At 42.7% G+C, this 23796-nt stretch overlaps 1 protein-coding gene across 2 annotated transcripts in view; it reads left to right on the top strand.

Annotated features, from left to right (window-relative positions):
• The first annotated feature begins 1609 nt into the window (after nucleotides 1–1609).
• PPP2R2D (protein phosphatase 2 regulatory subunit Bdelta) overlaps nucleotides 1610–23796 on the top strand; it is a 44853-nt gene continuing 22666 nt past the window's right edge. The window contains exons 1-2 of one of the 2 annotated variants that reach the window (XM_084845940.1): nucleotides 1610–1799; nucleotides 2044–2130. In XM_084845940.1, coding sequence (XP_084702066.1) covers nucleotides 1793–1799; nucleotides 2044–2130 — 94 coding nt within the window. In that variant the 5' untranslated portion in view covers nucleotides 1610–1792. Of the gene's footprint in view, nucleotides 1800–2040; nucleotides 2131–23796 lie in introns of both variants that reach the window. The other variant, XM_084845939.1, reaches the window with a different exon arrangement.

The raw sequence follows: 23796 nt of genomic DNA, 5'->3' as shown, positions 1-23796 counted from the left end.
TTGAGACCCTACTAAATATTTCCTGATCCAAAGAGGCCCACAGCATCCTAACAAATGCCATTTCCAACAGGCTTTGGGGGTTATACTGTATTGTTTGTTTGTTTGTTTGTTTAAAAGGTGTTTGGGGTATACAGAAATAAAACATAAGTATCTATTTTCAATATTTTCTTTGTAAAAATTAAAGGAAATTTCTTAAACTAATTATACCATAGACTGTTAGGTAAACACAGGTCTAGAGCTAGTGAAAGAAAAAGTGACTGGGGGAAGAATGGAACGTGACCTTTTATTTATTTACAACATTTGTATACCGCTTCACATCTAAACAGATTCCAGAGCGATGAGGAACAAGAGATAAAATGAACATAAGATAAAAAATGATATTAAAATTATTCTTTAAACAGATTGCCAATAAATCCAAGGCTAGTTAACCAAGGAAGGAAAGGTTCCTCCTGTGCAAGCACCTAGAGGGACGCCGCTTTCGCTGGCATTTTCATGGCGGACTATAGCGGGGTGGTTTGCCATTGCCTTCCTCCAGAGGCAGGGAGTTCCAAATGACATGAGCCACCACACTGAAGGCTCTTCTGTGGGTGGAAGTGTGGTGGAAGTGTCTCCCTCTGGTAAGCAAAGTGTCATTGCAAAGTGTCCCCTTCAATAAGCGCTTTGAAAAGGAGAAGGGGCCACTGAACTAATATGAGGCAGCTGAATGATATCATGTGGTATAGCCCTTATAGAAGATGCCAGGACTCAAGACAACTTGAAAGCCATCCTGTCTGATCCACTTCATAATGCAAATACTTCTGGGCACACCACAGTTATTCACTGGTGAGAGAAATGTACTCACAGGGCTTCATTAATACTCAACAGGCAACAAAGCTGATTCCTAGGATTGACAAGACATTCCATCCATTATGGAGTCCTGGAGGAAAATGCTAAATCTCCACTCTGCCACGAAATTCAAGATGTCGTGATCAGGTTTCAACCTCATGGCTTTCAATGGGCTAGATTTTGAAATAAGATTTGGCTTAGCCAGACTTGCCTCACAACAAGGTTACATTGCCAAACAGGCTTCGTAACTTCCAAGTAACCGTGCGCCGGGCGGTGAAGTCGAAAGCTTGCCTTACTACTCTGTGACTGTTCAACTGGCCCTCATAAAACTGGTTACTGTTGGAACCATTACTACTACTACTACTAATTACTGTGTTCGTGAGCGAGAAAAGACAGCATACCAACCCCTACTGAGATGTATTACCACGAATCTGGGGGCTCGCGGCGGGGCGGGAGGGGGGCTGGAGGGCGGACAGCAGCCGCCCCTGGGCGATCCCCCAGCCCCGTTTCCTCTTCATGTCGGAGGTTCTTTGCCGCCACGAAAACCTCTTCGCTACCTTCGGCCTCGCGGGAAGCTACCTCAGCCCCACGCAAGAGCAACAGCCTCCGAGGCCTGGACACGTCCCGTTCCTTCTCGGCGCCCCGCTCTCGCCCCCTCGCTCCTGCCCGCCGCCTCCCACAGCGCCCGTCCCGCCTCAGCCCGTCCCGCTCCTTCTTCCCCTCACTCGACGCTTCCCTCCGCCCGGCGGAGGCTGGCAGGGGGGTGACGTCACCGGATCAGGCTGACCGGCAATGGGCGCCATTTTGAAACCCCCAAACCTCCGGCGGCGTCGGCGCTGGCGGTGGCGGCCGCCGCAGCAGCAACAGGAGCAGCAGCGCTCATAGCGGCTCCCGCCCCGTTCCGTCCGGCTCTTCCGCCTCGCGGGCTGCGCAGCCCCCGGTCTCCGTCCGCCGCACGCTGCGCGACATGGCAGGTAAGAGGCACGCGCGGCGGCGGCCCCAGGCGGTGGTGCCGGCCCTGGTCTTGGCGGGCGGAGGCAGGCAGGCCTGGGCCCACGGGCGGCCTAGGACGGTGGAGGGCGTCCTGGCAACCTAGCCGAGCTGGGCTTGGAAGCCAGCCAAGCCGGCTTCAGGGCCTCGGGAGCCATGCGGCGGCAGGCGAGGGTCGGGATCTGGGAGTCTCCGGCCGGGCTCACGGCGCTGTTTCGTTTCCAGCAGGGGTGGCCGGTGGCGGAGGCGGCAGCAACGATTTCCAGTGGTGCTTCTCCCAGGTGAAGGGGGCGATCGACGAGGACGTGGCGGAAGGTAAAGAAGGCGTGGAGGGACGGACGGAATGACCCTAGAGTCTACAAGGCCGTCAAAGGCCTCTCTTCTCCCTTCCCCCCCCCTTCTTCTCCTCCCTCTCCGGCTTTTAACCTTCCTCAGTGGGAATGTTTGGAGCTGCTGCTAGAGGTTCAGTGAAGCTTACTGAAAGACTTTTCCTGCCCCCGTTTTTGCAGGCTAGATGATGGCCTACTTTCAGGGCAGACTTCCTCCATTCGGGATGCCGCAGGTCCTAGAGCACATGATGGGGGTGGGGGATGCCCCTGATTTCTATGGCAAGCAATAGATAGTGTCCCTCGTTTAGCCTGACAAGATGGGCGCGGAGGTACTAGAGTATTCCTTTAAACCACCCTTCCCCAACCTGGTGCCCTTCAGTTGGTTTGGAGTGCAACTCCAAGCATCCATGAGCGTTGGCCATGCAGGCTGGGGCTGATGAGAGATACAGCCCTGAGCGTTGGAGAGGGCTGCTTAGACCTTTGAAAGCCTGCTCAAATTGATAATTCAAGGGCTGCCTGCTCACCCATGTATATTCTCTCTTGCTCTACCCCCCCCCCCTTCAAAAATGTGTAGGGAGGATTGCAGTCTGACTAAGCTGCTGCTCTGCCATCTCTGCACAATACAAAAAACAGCTTTCTTTTATTCTTTATGTTCTGGAGAAATGAGAGACAGTGGAACAAGACAACCAAAAGAAAAGGAAAGAGGGTGGAGAGAAGAGCAACCTGTCAAAACTGTCAGGCTTCAACCTAGTGATAGAGAGAGGGAGGGAGGCTCCCTCAATTGGGATTAGTTTAACAGTAGAAATGTGAACTCTTTCTTGCATGCAAGGTTTTAGTCACATTTTTGGTTCTACCTAATATGTTGATTAGGTTGAATCAGTATGGAGCAAAAATGATCGAATGATTACGGAAATACTGTAATGGTTCAATTTTGGAGGTATTTACTCAGCAGTTCAGTGGAATTTACTATATAGTAAACATGCTTAGAATTGCAGTCTAATTGTTGCTTCATTCACATAACTGGTACTCATGGTGTGCTAGAGCTTCTTTTCAGCACTTCTTGAAATTATACTTGTTCAGGTTGTCTTCATATTATTCTGATATGTACTCTTGTGAAGAGAGCTACATAAATTACACTTCATTTCATATGGACTGTTATTGATATGCTACTGTGTTTCCAAAACACATTTTCATTTGGGTTTACTTATTTTCACTTCAGTTTAAAAATATTCCTTAAAGTTGTGGCTTTTGCATAGTGCTGGAGCTGAAAGGGGTGTGGTCTGGATGAATGTTCTGAAATTGCTTCAATTCTTGATACTGAGATTGAAAATGGGTATCCCCTTTCAGCATACTATATTTGGATTATTCATATCGGTTTGAGTTCTCCGCTATTATGGAAACAGATTTGCAGGTAACGGGCTCTATGCTTTCTTGAACCAATGCTTGGTTTTTAAAAATGGCTTATATTTTAAGAAATTACAGTTAGAGCAATGCTTACGCATGTTAAATTGCTCTTGTTTTATCAAAATGTTTATGCATAACCAAAACATAGTTTTCTGAATCATTAGTGTGGTTATTGCTGTTTGTAACATCATGGGTAAGTGTAGAAGAAACGTTCCAGTTAAATATTGCTTGATCAGATGAGAGTGTTTTGTAGTAGAGTAGATAGCAACAAATTCCCACACATATACTAATTCTAGCATTGTTTTTCAGCCTTGGTAGTGAGATTTGATAGTCTTCTCATAGTTCCATATCTGGGTGGCAGGCAGCCACACAGCATTGGTAATGAGATGTCTACATGCTTTCCTACTGAGCATAGTTAATATTTATGTAGAGGGTTGAATTTGCCGTTCTATTTATGGTGAAACAATTAGCCACACCCACAATATATTTGTCTGCTTCTCAGTATGTTGATTAAGGGACCAGAGTTATATGGATAACTCCTGGTTTCCTTGGACCAAGTAAAGGGGGTCCTTAACATTAATGAACATAAGTGCACTAACATTTTCTGTAAAAACTTGGGGTAAAGGAACTTACCTTTTCCTCCTCTCCACTACAGTCTCCCATGTGCCCCCAAAATCAGCTCTAGAGGTTCACCCTATCCTCTCAAGGGAGAATCCAACCCACTGACACATATCACTCAATTTGCGGACAGACAGAAAGCACTGGATTTTACCCTTGGTTATATGTTTAGTCCTACATTCTACTTGCTCACAACACTCCAAAGTAGTGAACAAATTTGGTTCAGTTTATCATGTTTCGAAACACTTGTTGCCGTCTACGTAACTTGAGGTAGGCATTTGTTAAGGTTGGCATTTGGTTAAAAGAATGGTTAATTGGCCTGCCAAATATGGTCTGTATTCGTTTTTTAGAACAGTATCAAGGAACAGAGATAATTATGCTGATGACAAAAACTCCTGTCCTAAAGAAGTGCAGTCCCTCCCAGAAACTTTACAGAGCACCCTGCCGGATCATGTGGAAGCCCCCTTGTTCCCAGGAGGGTTTGTAGTATTTCAGACTCCTAGGCACTTAGTTAACAATCATGTGATCAGTAGAAGCTTGGCTGGAGGAGAGAGGCTAGAGTTCTCTAAAGACAGTTGCAGGGTAGAGAATATTTGTTACTAAATTACAGTTATGTGTGTGTGTGATCCTCTTGTATGCCTTCCATCAGAGTATACCAATATGCAATTACAAAGGTAGGCCAGCACTTGCTTATGAACATACTTTACTTCAGGGGTGGGCAGAAGGTAGATTTCCAGATGTTTTGAACTTCAACTCCCAGCATTACTGATCATTGACCATGCTGGCAGAAGCTTCTGGGAGTTGAAGTTCAAAACATTTGGAAATCTGTCTTCTCCCCACCCCTTCATAGAATACTTGACCATAGTCAAACAACAGATGGTCAACTGACCAATGAATTGACTGGTGTTTTCAAATCTTAAGTTTTGTTCACTAATACTTGGAAATACATAGCAAAACTTGATTGCATTTTTCTCATAACCATTTTTCAAACAATTTGTTCATGAAATTTCCTAAAGAAGTCATGTTTAGGTTATTGAACTCTAAAATTCAGTGTAATTGATATAACATCTCACTGTTTTGTCTATGGACTTTCCTAATTAGACTCAAGGCAATGTAAAGAATCCTGTGATTTATGTAAAAATAACTATTTTCAAAATTGGGCAAAAACAAAACTATCAGCATAACTAGGTGTTAAAAAGACCAAGTATTAAAAATAAAATTGCCATATTTGAGAACATAACCAGCTTTTCAAGATCAAAATGCTGTAGATCAAAATACTCAAAATCACACAGGTAGTTACTGAAGCTGCTCAATATGAAGCTGAGCATGAAGTTTACAGAATTAGGCCTTCTATGTTTGTCTGTTGCGCTTCTTAAATTTCTATTTTGGTACCACATACTAAGCATGTTTACTTAGGGCCTGCTTGTATGATCAAAACAAGCCACGGTGGCTGGGTTCAAACAATCCAACAAACCATGGGTTCTCTTCATGAGTTGTTCATGGTTAACAAACCATGGTTCGTTAGTGTGGCTGGGGGCAACTCCATATTGGTAGGCAGTGCTGGGGGCAGTGTGTGTGTGTATGGCAACATCTTCCCATTTTAAATGATATTTTTACTTTTCTGTCAGTCTGCCAGTGCTTAATACAAACCCTGATCCCTGTCTTAATGTAGGACTTACTGCCATGCTTCTTGAATTAATACAAAATGCTTGTCTTCAGGGCAGGGACCTCTTGTCTTATTATTACTCTGCAAAATGCCATGAACATTTATGATGGTATATACTAATAATATTGGGCAGAAGCCAGCGTTGCACAAGTGGAAGTCTGCTCAAGCAACAGGACTTTCTCCTATTCACTACCCCCTGTAGTTGCCCATCCCCCCCCCAATCTACTCCTAAGGGTCCCCCAACCCTCTGGAGTAAATCTTGGGGATTTGTGGAGGGAAGGGGGAATTTGCCCCCTCCCGATATCACTGACAGAAGATTTCCATCAGGGGAAACACTTCATTGGCTTTCACCTATTCTGTACTAGGGAATTGGGAATGATGGCTGGCCATGTGTACATATTGTAATAGACACATACTGACTGTACTTTCACATCACACTAAACTGTAGTTTAGCACAATCTGCACGAGCAAGAATGAGCCACAGCAAACCATGGGCCCATGTGCTTGGCCTCCATCTCTTCTCCTCCTGCATAACCAAGAGGAGTTCAGACATTTTTGCTTTCTCTTAATTGTGTTTTGACATGTTGTCTAGAGCAACAAACTGGTTAACATTATGGTTAATTTAACCAGCTTCAGAAACCATGGTTTGAAGTTGGTTTGTTTAAAACTAACTACAGGTAATGTTAACCACAGCTCCATCACAGGAAACTAGTTAACTGAAAGGAGAAGCAAAAGCTTCTTTCCTCCTCTTCAGCTACACAGGAGGAGGAGGAGGACGTGTGTGTGTGTGTGTGTGTGTGTGTGAGAGAGAGAGAGAGAGAGAGAGAGCGCCTGAGGGTTGCTGCAGCTCATTCCTGCTCGTTAGTGCAGCCTTCCCCTTGCCTGATGCCCTCCAGAGGTTTGGACTTTAACTTCCATCAGCCCCAGCCAACATGGCCAGTGGTCAGGAATACTGGGAGTTGTACTCCAAAAATCTGGTTCCCAATTACAATTTGATAGACTGTGCAATATCTTTCTGTGGCTTAACTATAGCGTCTAAATTTGTAAATTGGCTATTGAGGACATAGACATGCTTTCTTTTATCTTTCAGTGCTTGTGCTGAAATACCACTGATAGTGAATCAGTGTTTTCTGAGAGTAATATGTTCTTGGTTTAACTTTAAATAAGTGAACATTTCATGGCGTTTGTCAGAGTCATCTCAAATGCCGCTGATGTTGTGCTTATTCAGTGCAGAAAAGAATGGAACTGTGAAGATAATGGGCTTGAAAAAGTTTATGTACGCATTGTTCAGTTAACTATTCCAGTTATCTTCACTATTTTTCATGTAGGAGCCACTTTGGCTATAGGCACCGCCTCCAAGGTTACTTGGGGGCCTTTTCCAGGCCATGAGAGAGCCTTTCCTCTTCCTCCCCCACCCCCGGTCAAGTAGCAATACTGTACACCAGACTTGACTGGAGGCCTTTTGGGGCCTCTCCCCTTCTCCTCACTCCCCTCCACATCTTCAAAGCAAGTCGTCATCAGTTAGTCACCAAGCAGGCAAATTTCTGACAGTCTTATGATTCTTGGTTTAGGGTGCATGTTTTCTTGTCACTGAGAGACTGCTCTGTTCTACTCAATGTTGTAAAATCTCCCAGCGCAGGTTTACGTTGCACACTCTCTCTTGCCTGTGGATTTGGTTTCCTGTCCAGCTCCTTCTCGGTGCATCACTCCAGCTAGCAAATCATGTTGTTCATTGCCTCTTGGGCATCTCCCCCAGCACAGCTAATTGGCTGATCATTCTGCCCCTCCCCACCCAGCCACCTCACAGCTGTGGACTGACAAGTCTCCTGATCTACACCCCCACCTCTTTTGAAGCCTTCTCTGGGAGCCCAGATCACAGCAGCTGGCTTAGCACTGAAACAAGCAGTAAGGCAAAACTAGAGAGCTCCTGCAGAGAGTGAGCAGTTACTGCAGAGAGAGAGAGAAGCAGAGGTGATTGAGAGCTGCCAGTGGCCCTTGGGCCTTGCAGTGAAGAACACTGAACTATTCTAGTAACATTTTATATACCTGTCCCAGTATTATGCACAGTACCTTTTAAAACAGGTTTTAATTTTAAAGCTCCATATGAACCAAGTATGTAACTGGCTTGATCCTCAGCACAGAGGATAGCATTGCAAAACCTTCCTGCTTGCCTGCCCCATCACTTGATTAATCCCTTTCTCTCTACATCCACTTTCACCATTATGCATATTCTGTATGCAACTGCTAGGGACTTCACTATTATAAGATGTAGTGATGGCCACCAAACCTGGATGGCTGTAAAACTGAATTGGACCAATTCATAGAGGATAAGGCTATAAATGGCTACACGTCATGATTAGAGATGTAAAATTTCTGGAAATGTTGAGGCCATGGGCAGGGGGGGCATTTTTTTTCCCAGGGTTTTTTTTTTTAAAAATGGGAGATTTAAGAAAGATTGAAAAATAAGCGATACTTACTTCTCTAGTGCTCCTTACAGATCTAAAGTCACTTTGTTGTTTTAAGGCAGCCTTCCCCAACCTGGTGCCCTCCAGATAGTTTGGACTTCAGCTCCCACCAGCCTCAGGCAGCATGGCCAATGGTTAGGAACACTGGGTACTGGGGTCCAAAACGTCTGGAGGGCACCAGGTTGGGAGATAAAGCAGACTTTATAATAGACTATAATAAAGCAGTCTTTCTGTTCTTAAAGTTATTTTATGTGTGACTTCATTTGCTCATAGAATAATCATATTTTAAAACTTTTAAAATTAAACTCAGTAAATTTGTAATTATTGTCTGAAGAGATTAGTACTATATTAAATGACTGCTACAGTGTCAGAAACACAAGACTATAGAACAAAACTTAAGCTGTCAAGAATGCACATTTACTGTCAAGAATGCACATTTACTGTCAAGAATGCACAATGGTGACTCTACTCACATGTTGGGAAACAGCATAAATGTCTATCAGTACAATATACTGTAGATCAATAAATTAATCAGGAATGAAGGAACTAACTATGCTGGGAATCTTACAGAGAGGGTTAAAACAATTTCCCCATGGCTTCATCATTTCCAGACATTTTACATCTCTAGTCTTTCTATAAAAGTGTTCTTACATCATTTTTAGAAATCATTTTGGGATGGGGGGAGTAAAGGCTGATTAACAATATATAAATATTTGGTCTTAAATTCTAAAAGAAAATATTTCATAATCCAAAGCTGTTCAATTTTTCCAGTTTTTCAGAGAAAAAAATAGTCCTGGAGGGTGGGGGGGTCCGGGCCTTCACATCTCTAGTCATAATGTCTATATATTACCTCCAATATTGGTGGCAGTATGCCTCTGAATACCAGTTGCTGGGAAATACAAGTTGAAAGGTTAACCACTGTGGGAACAGAATCCTGGACTAGATAGGCTTTTGGTCTGATTCAGCATGGCTCTTCTTACGTTCTTATGCTTTTGTCCTTGCTGTTTTCCTTTGCCAGAGAGTGTGACAGGATTGGTGTATTTGCATCTCTCCACCCTTTACATCTGGGGAAGTTAGATGGAAAAAAACTTTTATGTTTCTCTCAGCTGCAGCAAAAGCACTGCAGCAATAGTGTGCCTGTGCATGCAGCCTTTTGTGTGCGCTGGTGGTATAGAAGGTGTATAATTAGGGAGGAGTCAACCTATGTTGCAAATATGCTCAGTCAGGGGAAATTGCTACTTACTCCAGGCAAGCAGCAAATTGAATCCTTGAACTATATAGGATATTCTGCATCACTAAAGATGAGCTCCAACAGGCGTAACACTTCGTTTTAAGAATGAAAAATCCAAACCATTTTTCTCCTGTTGTCAACATAAGGTTCTCTAGCTTTACAGTAGAAGGATCCCCCCACCCCAAATAATGTGTGGTGACCAAGTCCTCTGGCATGTCCAGGGGACTTGGAGAGGTGGGGGTTTCTTTCTTTTGCCCAGGAATGTGGACAAAGTTACAGCAGGGGTCTCTTCCACTGTTTTGAAGGGACTCCTGCTCTTCCTTATCTTCACCAAACTGCAACACAATCAAGAGCTTTGGGGAAGGAAACTTTGTGTTGTTTGGCATCCTGCTCTCCAGAGGCACTTGTAGGCACCTGAGCAACATACAAGTCTTTCTACTTATCCAATGTATGCATGCTTTCAATATATGTATTCAAATTATAGACTTAATTGTATAGCCATTAAATTTCTTGTCAGCCTTTTCTTTCTACATGGTAGGCCATCATTCTGGGCACCAGTGTTCTCTTTATTTAAAATAATAACAGTAGTAGTAATATCTCTGGTTGTAATGATCCATTTAGTTTTCATGGCAAGAATACTGGGGTGGGTTGCCATTTCCTTCCCCAGGGATCGTATTTAGTCTGACCTCTCTGCCATGACCTTCCCGTCCTGGGTGTCCCTTCACAGTTTAGCTCATGACATCCTTGAGGTGCTCAAGCTCCAGCACCACGACAAGGTAACAATCTCCAGAAGAGTGAGGTTGAATGGGCCTTAAGAATCATTGCTAATAAGAAGGCAGCAGGAGATGACGGTATCCCAGCTGAACTGTTTAAAATCTTGCAAGATGATGCTGTCAAGGTGATGCATGCCATATGCCAGCAAATTTGGAAAACACAAGAATGGCCAACAGATTGGAAAAGATCAACTTATATCCCCATACCAAAAAAGGGAAGCACCAAAGAATGTTCAAACTATCGAACAGTGGCACTTATTTCATATGCCAGTAAGGTAATGCTCAAAATCTTGCGAGGTAGACTCCAGCAATTCATGGAACGAGAATTGCCAGATGTACAAGCTGGGTTTTGAAAAGGCAGAGGAACTAGAGACCAAATTGCCAATATCCGCTGGATAATGGAGAAAGCCAGGGAGTTTCAGAAAAACATCTACTTCTGTTTTATTGACTATTCTAAAGCCTTTGACTGTGTGGATCATAACAAATTGTGGCAAGTTCTTGGTGGTATGGGGATACCAAGTCATCTTGTCTGCCTCCTGAGGAATCTGTATTAACGACCAAGTAGCAACGGTAAGAACAGACCACGGAATAACGGACTGGTTTAAGATTGGGAAAGGAGTACGGCAGGGTTGTATACTCTCATCCTACCTATTCAACCTGTACGCAGAACATATCATGCGACGTGCTGGGCTTGATGAAGCCAAGGCTGGAGTTAAAAGTGCTGGAAGAAACATTGACAGTCTCAGATATGCAGATGATACCACTTTGATGGCTGAAAGTGAGGAGGAGCTGAGGAACCTCATGACGAAGGTGAAAGAAGAAAGTGCAAAAGCTGAGTTGCAGTTAAATCTCAAAAAAACCAAGATTATGGCAACCAGCTTGATTGATAACTGGCAAATAGAGGGAGAAAATGTGGAGGCAGTGACAGACTTTGTCTTTCTAGGCGCAAAGATTACTGCAGACGCTGACTGCAGCCAGGAAATCAGAAGATGTTTACTTCTTGGGAGGAGGGCAATGACAAATCTTGATAAAATAGTGAAGAGCAGAGACATCACACTGACAACAAAGGTCTGCATAGTTCAAGCAATGGTATTCCCCGTAGTAACCTATGGCTGTGAGAGCTGGACCATAAGGAAGGCTAAGCGAAGGAAGATAGATGCTTTTGAACTGTGGTGCTGGAGGAAAATTCTGAGAGTGCCTTGGACTGCAAGAAGATCAAACCAGTCCATCCTCCAGGAAATAAAGCCAGACTGCTCACTTGAGGGAATGATATTAAAGGCAAAACTGAAGTACTTTGGCCACATCATGAGAAGACAGGATACCCTGGAGAAGATGCTGATGCTAGGGAAAGTGGAAGGCAAAAGGAAGAGGGGCCGACCAAGGGCAAGGTGGATGGATGATATTCTGGAGGTGACGGACTCGACCTTGGCGGAGCTGGGGGTGGCGACGGCTGACAGGAAGCTCTGGCGTGGGCTGGTCCATGAAGTCACGAAGAGTCGGAAGCGACTGACCGAATCAACAGCAACAACAACAAGTAATATCTACAATCCATCAAAAGAAAATTACTAGGTGTTTAAGCAGCTCTTGCTTTAACCTCATAGTCTACTTTAATTAAGGATACTTGTTTAAAAATATGATCTAACCATCCTTAGTCAATGAAGAACGTTACACATATACATAAAAGAGCATTACCCTACATAGATGAAAGTAGTTGACAATTAAGGATGCCTGTGGTCCTCAGGTGCTGCCATATTTCTGAGCTGGCAGGGGTATTTCATACAGTGGCGGAAAAAGCTTGTGAACCCCTTAGGATTGTTACATATTTCCAACCTAAAATGTTATTAGATCTTAATCCCCATAATGCTAGATAAAGAACAATAGATAATCTGAGTAAACACACAACCATGATGCTTTTTCAACACTTTTTCTGCACAACTGATTCAGCATTCAGTATCCATGTGTGAAAAAGTATGCGAGCCTTTAGATTCAGTACTTGGTGGCACCTCCTTGAGCAGCAATGACTCCAAGTAAGCATTTCCTGTAACTATTGGTCAGTCCCTCACATTGGTCTTGAGAAATTTTCGCCCATTCCTCCTTACAGAACTGCTTCAGTTCCATGACATTTGACAGCTTCCTTGCATGAACAGTTCGTTTCAGGTCCTGCCACAACATTTTGATGGGGTTTAGGTCTGGACTTTGACTAGGCCATTCTAAAACACAGAATTTCTTATTCCGCAGCCATTCTTTTGTAGATCTGCTTATAGGTTTAGGATCATTGTCTTGTTGCATGACCCACTTTCAGTTTAATGCTATTTTGGGCTGCGGAATAATGGGCTCAAGTTACAGGAAGCCAGATTCCGGCTGAACATCAGGAAAAACTTCCTGACTGTTAGAGCAATACGACAATGGAACCAATTACCTAGGGAGGTGGTGGGCTCTTCCACACTGGAGGCATTCAAGACGAGGCTGGACAGCCATCTGTCAGGGATGCTCTGACTTGGATTCCTGCATTGAGCAGGGGGTTGGACTTGATGGCCTTGTAGGCCCCTTCCAACCCTACTATTCTATGATTCTAGTGTCAGCTCACGGATGGATGGCCTGACATTCTCCTCTAGAATCTTCTGATAATCATGAAGTCTGCAGTGTGTGTGTTAACGATGGCAAGCTGTCCAGGTCCTGAGACAGCAAAGCAGGCCCAAACCATCACATTCCCACCACCATGCTTGACAGTTGGGATGAGGTTCTTTTGTTCGAATTCAGTGTTTGTTTTTCACCATACATAAAGTTTGCCAAACAGAGTTTTTGAGGCTAAAAAGTTCTGTCTTTGACTCATCTGTCCAGAGGGACTTTGTTCCAGAAGTCTTGGGGATCATCTGACCATCAGCAAACTTCAGACACGCACCAGTGTTTTTTTTGGGGTGCAGTGGTTTACTCCTGGCTATCCTCCTACAAACACCATCCTTGTTCAGTCTCTTTCTGATCATTGAGTCATGAACATTCATATTAGCCAAGGCAAGAGCAGCCTGCAGATCCTTGGATGTTATTCTGGGTTTCTTTTTGACTTGAAGTACATTATTGTTTAATATAACAGTACATATTCAGAGATGTAGGTTTCATTAGAAGATAGGTACACACTAAACAAATATTCTGAATTGTTTTCAGATTAATTTTCATAAAAAAATGGGATGATAATTTGGTCATTTTAGTACTAAAGCAGAATGAACTTGTTAAGTCATTCAGGAGATGAGCCAGCTCACATGTGTTCATGATATTTTTATCGTGATGTGCCAGATTCGCTACCACTAAACAGCCTTTTAAATTGTGCTAATAAGATTGTTTATTCTTTATTCTTCCGGTTAGTTTTCTTCTTCATCGAACAACAACATTAACAAAACATGCACACAGATTTTTGTGGAGGATGTATACAGCAGAAGTTTCTTCAGGAGTCAGGACTGCATGAATATGTTCTGTTCACCTTTGGTTTCACTTTCTGTTTCCCTCCCCTATCCATTGCATTTTTATCCAGATTCCCCCTCCTTGTTCAGGTCCACTCCATCTCCCCAAATTCTCTATTCATTGACCTTCTCTATCTTTGCACATAGAAAGAGGCAAGGCAGAGAGAGAGAGAAAGAGAGAGCGAGCATGCAGACACCACCTGCAAGCAGAATAGGACTGATCAGCTCATCTCCCATCTCCATAAACGGCTGTTAACATATTCATAGAATATAATTAGAAGCTGTATAATTAGTATTCATGATGATATCTTTGGCCTAGGCTCTTTTTTAACCAATTGTTTTAAGAAAATTTCAAAATCTAAAATCCATTTAAAAGAAGAAATTATTGATTTTTATCAACCTTGCTGAAAACCATTCACAAAATGCAGCCACATCTTTAAAATGTTCTGGGAAAGATGTCCCAAAAGGTATCTGCTGACACATCTGTTCTGTTTGCATAGTCCTTCCTAAAGCACTTTGAGCAGTATTCAAACCACTGCAGCCTCAACATAGACGTGCCAAGCATTCCCATAGACTCAGTAGGATCCGGCCTTCCACTTCACACAAACACACACACACACACACACACACGCACACACACTTGCCAACCAGCCAGCACCTATGTGCATGCAAGCAGCACTGGGAGCCACTAGGTTGAATGGGAGGTCTTTGTGCATGTGGCTTGCAGTGTGCACGTTATCTTTTCCTGAGCATTTCCTTTTTAGTAGTTCATGCCACACCATCAATTGCTTTTCAGAACTCAGGCATTTGAAAAAATCAAACTATTCAGGTGTTTTATATCATAGGTCCCTTGTAATAGCCACAGTGTAATAGCGAGAGTACAGTACACACAGGCTGCATGTAAATGCCATCTTGTATATTATTTCTGGAGTAAAGGGTAACAGTTAATTGTATTTTCTTCTGTGGGTAGATGAAAACTTGTTGAAGGGCATTACATAGGCATAAGCATGTTACCACAGAGGAACCCTAACTAATACAACAATGCGCAGCTATATGATTATGAGCTTATTTTGAAGCAGGATCAAATATGAAAGTTCATTTAACGTAGGCAACTTATTTCCCACTGTCAAACCTCCCTTACATGTCTAAATACAGGCACAGGGGCATTTAAGGTCAAAACAGTGACTCTCTAAGTAGAGACAGAAGAACAACAGCGCTGCTGATATCTGATGGTTCCTTACCGTTCTTCTATCTGATTTGGCAGATTATTGATTAATTCCTTCAATGGTGTAATGCGCACTAAAAACAAAATACAGTACTATCATGCTGTCTTGTAACTATTGATTCTTATAACATCTTGCTGCTTGTACCTTTGAAAATGTTCCAAGTATAACAGATGTTTAGAGTAAGTCTTACTGCTCAAATTGGCTTAGACATAAATATTGCAAATAATTCACTGAATAAATGAATGCTATCAATCTGGAGGGAAAGCTCTAAAATATTAGCAAAATCAGTATGTAGTTTTTTGTAAATTAGCAAGTTACAATGTGTAATTACACTTTTGCTTTCCGCAAATATCCAAGAAATACAAGAAATCCGTATTTTTCAGGTTAAGTGTGCTATCCCATGATGACTGGGAGTTGTAGGAATTTTTTCTGCCTAAACATGCATAGGATTGCACCCTTAGGCATTCATAAAACCAAATCTTGCACCGAAGGATTCAGACTAGGGCTGTGCACTGCTTTGGTCTGAATCCTGAATTCCAAAGTAAATCAGGGTGATTTGGACCACTTCAGTCCAAATCCGAAGCACGTCAGAGAGATCCGAAGCCCTTCAGATTGCTTCGGACAATTCTGAAGCGCAGACAGCCTGTCTGAGCAAATGTAACAACTTGCTAGAGAAGGGAGGGGGAAAGGAAGAGTTGGGAGGGTGAACTGAGCCTTGAAAAGTGACATCTCTCGGTGCTAATAGGGCTGAAATTTTAACCCAGTAGTTTGTTTCCTTGCTTTGTACTGTTTGTTCTTTGGCTCCTCGCCCTTCTCAATTACTATTCCTTCCCTTCCCATTTTTTAACTCTATATTCTTATAAAAAACCAAAAAATACAAAACAACAACAACACAGCCCCTTTTTTGTTAGGCTTTAGTGTTATTTCCCTTCCCCTCACCCCTTTGCTTGTAGGTTTTTTCTTCTTTCTGTATCTGCTTTTCTTTTGGTCGTGTGTGTGTGTGCTGTGTGAGTGCACCATACACATTATTGTACACAAGCAAACAGTGTGTGGCCAAAGCAGTACACTAATAAACTGTCTAATATACATTGTGCGGCAAAGCAATACACAATACAGATAATATGAGGCATCATCACTTTTGCTGGTTTTCCAAGACACTTTGCCTGTTTGTCTTCCCTTGTGTACATCTGTAATGGCCCCAGGCCTGTAACCAAGTCACCTGTAGTTTTAGAGGGGCCTAGAGACCCATAATGCTTTGTTTTGGTTCATTATTAAGTGTAATTTCCTTTCTAGTGGGCCTCTGAGCTTGTGAGATGAGTCAAAGGTCGATATCGCCACCTCAGCACATTCCATGCTAACAAGCTACTGTTTATCTTATCAGGGCCTAGGAAGTGCCTGAGGAGTGAGGCTCTGTTTAGGCTATATTTACAGGTGTCTGTGCTGGGGAAAGTTCTGATTGTTTCCCCTCTAATGTGGGGCTGTTAGCCTATGCTGGGAAAGTTGCAGATGAACACTAATTAACGCTTGCTCCTGTCATGCTGCCTCACTGCTAATATGTATGGTATAAAACCCATTGTACCCCTTGGCTCTGTGTTCAGAGAAGCTGTCTGATGCAGCCATTGGGTACGCCTGTGTGCTGTAAGTACTCAATAAAGTCTCCTTGTAAGCAAACCTGGATCTGGCTTATCACTTCCATGGCACCTCCAAACCTTAGCAGCCCACGGCCAGGGCATACAACATCAAATGACCATAAGATGAATATGATCAGGCTAGGCTACGTGTATTTTTTTTTTTTAACGTTTGCTTCATTTTACCCTTCCTGGGGAAAAGGGCTGCCAAAATGATCAGGGGGCTGGAACAACTCTATAAAAGGCTTCAATGGCTGGGCTATTTAATTTAGAAGAAAGGCATATTAGGAGTATGGAGTAAAGAAAGTGCAGCAGTGCAATTCTTAAATCCCATTGAGTTCAGTCAGTGTGATTTTTCCAGGTAATGTGTATTGCAGTTTGCAGCCAAAGATATCTTTAACTTTTCTTTCTTCCCTTAATGAGAGCCTTAGGTCAGTGGCAGATTTGGGACAGACAAAAGGGAAGTACTTTTGTACTTTAGAAAAAACATACACCAGAGATTAGGGTAGCAACCTCCTAATTGTCACCTTAAACGTGGTCAGGACTGATGTCGCTTTGGTAGCTTCCCACGGGGCTTCGTGGGAGCTTTCTCAAACAGCTTTTTAAAAGGTTGAAAAACCTTTTCATCTCCCCCCTGGAATGGAGGTGGGGGGCAAGGCAACACTTCTGGACAACATCTTGGAGAAAGGTAACTCCCACGCGATGGGGGGGGGGGCGGATTCCAGGATTATCTCCCCAGAGCTTTACCAACTCAAAAAGCTGTACTGAGACTCCTATTTTATAGGAGAAAACAAGGCTGATGTGTTCCATATAATATATGCTTTAAGAAATATCAACAACCTTTGAGGGATGATTTAAGAAACGTTAACAATATTTGAGAACATCTGAGGACCTGTAAGATTTGTGTGAGGGTCATTTCTGTTTTTCAATGCAAGTCAATGGGAAAACGTAAAATCCAAATAATTCAGATATCGGAATCTCAGTTCGGATCCAGATCCAAAGTAGTCCAAAGCGAACCCGGGCTGATTCAGACGATGCAGTGTCGGGGGGTCTGTGCACAGCCCTAATTCAGACTACTGATAGACTAAGAGCTGAACAGGAAACATACTCAGAAAGTGATATTTGTTCTGTGGTCTGGGAACTACTTTTCTTAAGGTGCAATCTTATGCATTTTTAGACAGAAAAAAAGGCCTAAAACTGTGGCTGGGGCATGCTTGGAATTCTAGGCATTTTTTCTGTCCAAACATGCGTAGGATTGCACCCTTAATTGCTTTAAATAGTCAGTACCCCACTGAAATTGGGCTAAAAGTTCTCCACAAAATTTCCTACAGTTTTTTTGTGGCGATCTACTTAAAGGTACATATCTAAAACTGATGTTAGCTCTCTGCGGCTTAAGGATTTCACAGTTTTTGCCTAATTTGGGGATGACTGGAAAAGATCCACGCTGTGAATGATTAATAAAAAATATCGTGTGAATGGGCAGTGCAAAATTTGGTAGTATTTCTGAGCTTACTTATGGGTAAAATTATCTTGTCTACTGCATTATACACCAAAATTTCCCTTAGCCTACTTTCAGGTACAATGCAGCCAGTAGAGAATGGTGCTCACTGAGGTTGGTGGGATAGAGGACATAGCCACCAGAGGCAGAACCAACGGGAACTCACCAGAGGCAGAGCCAAGGAGGAGTCACCAGAGCTGGCTTTTGAATCCCCAGTGGTCAGCAACCCATTCTACAGAAAGAGGAAACTGAGGCACATGAACTTTAAGGTCATAAGTGCAAAGCAGGGAGTAGGGAATTCACACAGCCACACAAAAGCACCTCTTTGGATTCACATTCTCTTGTTCCAGCTATTGCACAGAGAATCCAGTAACTTTAAGTTCATGAGTGCAGGATGGGATGGGGTGTGGTGTGGAATTGACACAGCCACACAGCATCACCAGTAATAATAATAATATCCTCAGAGCTATACAGAAAAGCAGCCCTTTGAATACAGCAACAAGTTCTCAGAAAATCCAAAAATACACCCTTTTGCATATCCACCACAAAGTACCTCTCAAAACTTCATGTCTATTCAGAAGCAGTAGTGAGAGGCAACACAATACAAAAAGCCAGTTTATACGTATATACTAAGGGGTAGGAAAGACTGGTTTACTCACGAGTAATCATGGGAAGCAAACTCTGAGTTTGCCCCCCCCATCTGTCCCTTTGCATGTAATAATGGTAATTATTATTTCCTTTGGACCCCAGCAGCAACCCATTGCAAAAGACAGACACACAATCCCCCCCTTTTTAATTTTAGTTTTTGCAACTCAGTAATTTTAATTGCAACTGGAAAATAATACATCACAGAAACTACTGTATGGCAGGTTTTGAGAAAGTGTTATTTACAATAATAATTGATGAAAGAGTTCATCTTTGGCAATATGATCACACATCAAGAAACGTAAAAAGCTTCTAGATCAACATTTGTTTCACGTATTTGTGGCTGATTTGCACTTGCCTTTTGACTAATTAGGTAAACACAATTAGGTAAACACAATGCTACTTAATTGTTTATGCATCCCCATCACACTTGTCATTTTATGTTAACAAAACTGGTAGTTCCATACACCTACTACAGCTTTATTTTTAAGGAATAAAAACCAAAACCAAAAAGTAGGAAAGAAAAAATGTTTTATTGCTGTTCTAAGTTTATTGGCCAGTAAAGGTCTCATGACCCCTAAAGCACTGATATTGTACTTATTGGTCTTTTGATTAATTCAGCTTTTTTTCCTCCAGAACAAAAATTTCAAAAATATTACAAAAGAATATAAAAATGTACACCTTCATAATTCTTTTCATATGCACAGAAATCATTCCCTATTCCCATCCCTTCCAACTTTTAACACCAAGGCAGAACTGAAGTAGTGAGTGTGTACGATACAGAAGTGAAAACCAGGATCAGACCATTGTTTTCCCTGCAAACTGACTTGAAAAAAGCTAAGAAATGAAAAACACAAAATATGCTATATTCTCACTCTTAATAGGAATTTAGTTTGATAGGGTCTATGAAGAAGTCTGTGTTAAACTTTTTTTAACTTTAAATGTAAATGAGCAAAATCCAGCATGGAGTTTACCAAAAATATTATTTTTTTGGTCAGTGAAGCAAGTACTTGTTAAGTTGTGGAAGGACTGGATGCACTTAGTTAACATAGTAAAATCACTGCACTGACAATTCTGCAATTTAATTATTTTTAAAGTGTACCAAAAGGATACCCATCCCGACCAAAACGTTTCCTCACCGAGTTTCCCACTGAGATTTTTTTTTTTAAGGGGGTGAGGGGAGCAGAAGCTTGAACAAAGGTATGATAAAAGTCATACAGATGGGATGGAAGAATACTTAAATTACACAAACCTGGAAATAATACACACACACACAAACTCACACCCCATCCATATCCTCACACACACCCCATTCATACTCACAGACATACAAGGCCCCCCTCCACATACACAGAAACACATCTGTGAGTGTTCACAGACACAGAGTGGATTCACATGACACACTAACCCACAATGGATTATATTCTGGAACAACCCATGATGGGATGGCGTGTCATCTGTGAGCTGTTTTTCCCCACCCATGGTGGCATGTTTACCCCAAGCAACCCACCCTGAGAACTCATGGTCTGCAGTAAGAGTTGTTTTACTTTTGGTGGGTTAGCATGTCGTCTGTTGCGCCAGTGTGGATTATGGAGATAGCCTACAAAGTCACTCGGCAAGAGCAGCCAAAAACGTTCTGTTCCTGAGATCTGTCTAGCAACAGGTTGTGCTGCCTCCGGCACTTCGTCCCCTTCACTGCTCGACTTGTCTCCCCCCCCCCCCCAATTTGGCAGTGCACTCTGCAAAGTTGCTTTCCCTCACACATGCGTTTAATTGGTAGATTGACCTTGAGCAAAGTTGTTTTCCTACCACATTCAGGTGTGTCTCTGACTCCAAAGTATCTCCCACACACACACAATTCCCAAACAGTTTCACCTGAGGTTAAATCCTCACTTTTCCATGGAAAAGCAAAGTCACACAATTATCCGGTAGTGCATGTGGTGGCTCCCCACATTAAATTTCATCCCATTTCTGCAAAGTTTCAAGGGGTTGGCGCCCTCCCCCTTTGGGGGTAGAATGTTTCCATGGGTAGTATTATGGGTAGTATTGGGATTCATGGGTAGTATTAAGTAAGCTAAATAAGCTGCTTTTTATGCCAATAAAAAGGTTATTTTTATTTCTTTTTATTCTGTGTTGTTGGTTAGTTGCTGGTGAGGGGGAAGCCATCAAAAGTTTGGAAAATTGGGGTGGCGGGTAAGGAAGGAGTGGGGAAGAGGGGGTAGGAGCAGGAAGGGAAGGAAGCAAATGGGGCAACAGGTAAGGATTGACACCAGGTTGAAAACGGGAGCGGGAAGTGGAATGGCAAACACAGAAGACACTCCTAGAGTGAAGCGGACCAATCGGAGACAGGCTGCTAAAGTAGCGGCAGTGCAAGGGACTGCAGGATGTGGTTTCCACCACAAAGGAAGCTGGGATATCTGGCCAGCCAGCCGGGAGGACTACAGGAGGAGGAGGGGTGGGAGAAATAAACCACACTGTGTAGTTTGTTTACCTGATCATCTGATGGGAGCACAGTAGGTTGTTTACAAACAACCTACTCTGCATAGCTTATCATCCACCTAACATGGGTTAGCTGTCTTACACACAGTCTCAGAATTGTAGCAAGTAATATTGAGGCAAAGATGGGAAGTATTTTTTCTTCTGATAGGGGGAGGTGAGGCAGTGACCCCCCCCCCCCGCATGCACGCGCACGCACACGCACACACACACAGAGTGAATAGGGCTGCCTGTTGGCAGCACCAGTGCAGGCGCATTGGTGCTGGGGCAAAACATTACCTGCCCTCCCTTTGCCTTATCACTAGTATTCAGATTCCTTGCAGATACCCCATATTTTCTTGAAACTATCAAGGAAGCCAGTGCACGAGTATATACAATTTATTTTAAAATAAAGTTTTACTGTATATTCATGGGGAAATTGTTTAGCTTGGTGGGAATTTTATGGAGAAACAGCACACACAAACTTAGTACATTCAGAAATAGCATATACAACAGGCTTACAGGTCATGTTTTAATGTCTCAAGGGAACTTATAATTTAGAACCAAAGAGGAACAGGCAGAAATTGGAGGGGAGGAGGACCAATACCTAAGGGAGGAGATCACCATAGCATCTTCAATTATGGTGAGGTGGAAAAAATGCTAATTTAAATTTCTGCAGATAAAATTTATTTTTAGAAATGTGTTTCATAAAAGTAATTAGTAATAATGAATGGATACAGTACTAGTCAAATCTTTAAAAAGTTGTAATTAACTTGAATTCAGTCTTGATTTGGGGTGACAGGCTTTGCTTCTTTGACTCCAATTCTTATCGTTCAACTGGACATAGAGGGTGGTCATTACAGGTGCTGCCTCAGGTCCCTGGAGATCTGGATTGTGGAGTTCAAAAGGAATTGTGTCAATGTCAGTCATTTTAAACATCATTATAAAGCTTCTGGGTGTAAGTATTCTCAATTTTGGAGTGAAATATCATTGAGCCTGTTCAGACATCATGCTAAGCCATGATGGTTAGCATTTTTGAACTAACTATGGTGGCTTAGCGTGACATCTGAACAGGGGTCAGACCCAACCATGGTGGTTTATTAACCACACACAAACCACGATCACTAACCACCTACTGCAAGATGGTGAGCACCGCTGACTATAGCTTAGCGTGACATCTGAACAGGCCCTGTGGTTAACGGAGCATTTCCATAGAGTTCTGCAGCAAGAGCAGCCGAAAACAGCCATTACAGGAGTGGGGCTGTTGATGGTCATTTTCTTCTTTCTGATTCTCTTACAGAAATAAGCAAAAAGTAAAAATGGAGGAAAATTGTGCAAAAATTGCCATATCGCTAAAATGCACATTATCCCCGTATATTGCTAAATGCATATTTGTGCCGGTACACAAAATTGCAATATCGCTACAGTGATTTTGTGCAAATGCACATTTTAGCGATATGATGACTTCTGCACAATTTTCTGACATTTTCATTTATTTTTTGCTTATTTCTCTAACAGAATCAGAAAGAAAGAAGAAAATAGCTGCCAGCAGCAGCCCCGCTCCTGAAATGACGGTGTGAGCTTCTGGGATGCGTGATGGAGCGGTTGGAGGACTGCAGGAGGGAAGGTGGTTAGAGAGTGGTTAGGGTAACCACGGTGCGGGCAATGGTTTGTTGCATGTGTGGCAGGGGCTCTCGCAGTGGTTCATGCTCACCACCCTGCAGCATGGTTAGCCTAACCACCCTGTCCCAATGTGCGTCTGAACAGGGTCAGTGGTATGCAGATGACATCCAGATCTTTGTTTCAGTCATTAAACATCCAGTTGTTGCTACCTCTGCCCTTTATCAGTGTTTGGAAGATGTGGCCAGATGATGGGGATTGAAATTGAATCTACACAGGTCAAAGATGATTCTAGAAGGCTCTCTGTGGGTCCTGGAAAGGGTGGATTTTTCTATGATTGATCAGGTTACACTTCCCAATCACAAAAGATCCGGAGTGTGGTAGTTACATTTGAGCCAGCCCTGCTCCTTAATAGGCCAGTCGCTGCAGTAGCTAAAAGTGCTGTCTGTTGTTGTCCACATCAGCTTCAAGAATCCTATCAATTCCTCTTTCAAGTTGTAGCTCCTGGTGCAGAGGATTTACATCAATTGCTCTGAGGCTGGAAATAATTCCTCCCAGATATTTGCAATTACCCCTTTTTGTTGACTTTCCAGAGGGTTACAGAACATATTTCTTTCATTTAGTCTTTCTTATAGCTGTCGAGTTTGTGTGTGTTTTTAACTGATGCTAACTTCAGTGATTTTGCTGATTTGCTGAAATTTTATTATGTTTGGATGCCACTTTGACCACTAGAAAGACAGATAACACGGTTCTAATAATTTTTATGATAATCTTTGTAGTTTGCTGCAGTTGTAGTATTCTCATTTGTCATGATCACATCTTAATTCTGACTGTCACTGAACTTTTGTGCACAACATTTTAATGACAGTGTAAGTATGATAACTTTTCCTATAGTTTTGCATTTCTTCATTCCTCCACATAGGTTTTCTGAAGTCCAGCTTCTTTTTT

This window comes from Heloderma suspectum, chromosome 3 (genome assembly GCF_057233095.1).
Source record: "Heloderma suspectum isolate Gila_16-S chromosome 3, 16-S_ref, whole genome shotgun sequence".
Lineage (NCBI taxonomy): Eukaryota > Metazoa > Chordata > Lepidosauria > Squamata > Helodermatidae > Heloderma > Heloderma suspectum.
The sequence above is the reverse complement of the archived record's forward strand: the minus strand, read 5'-3'. Positions and strand labels throughout refer to the sequence as shown.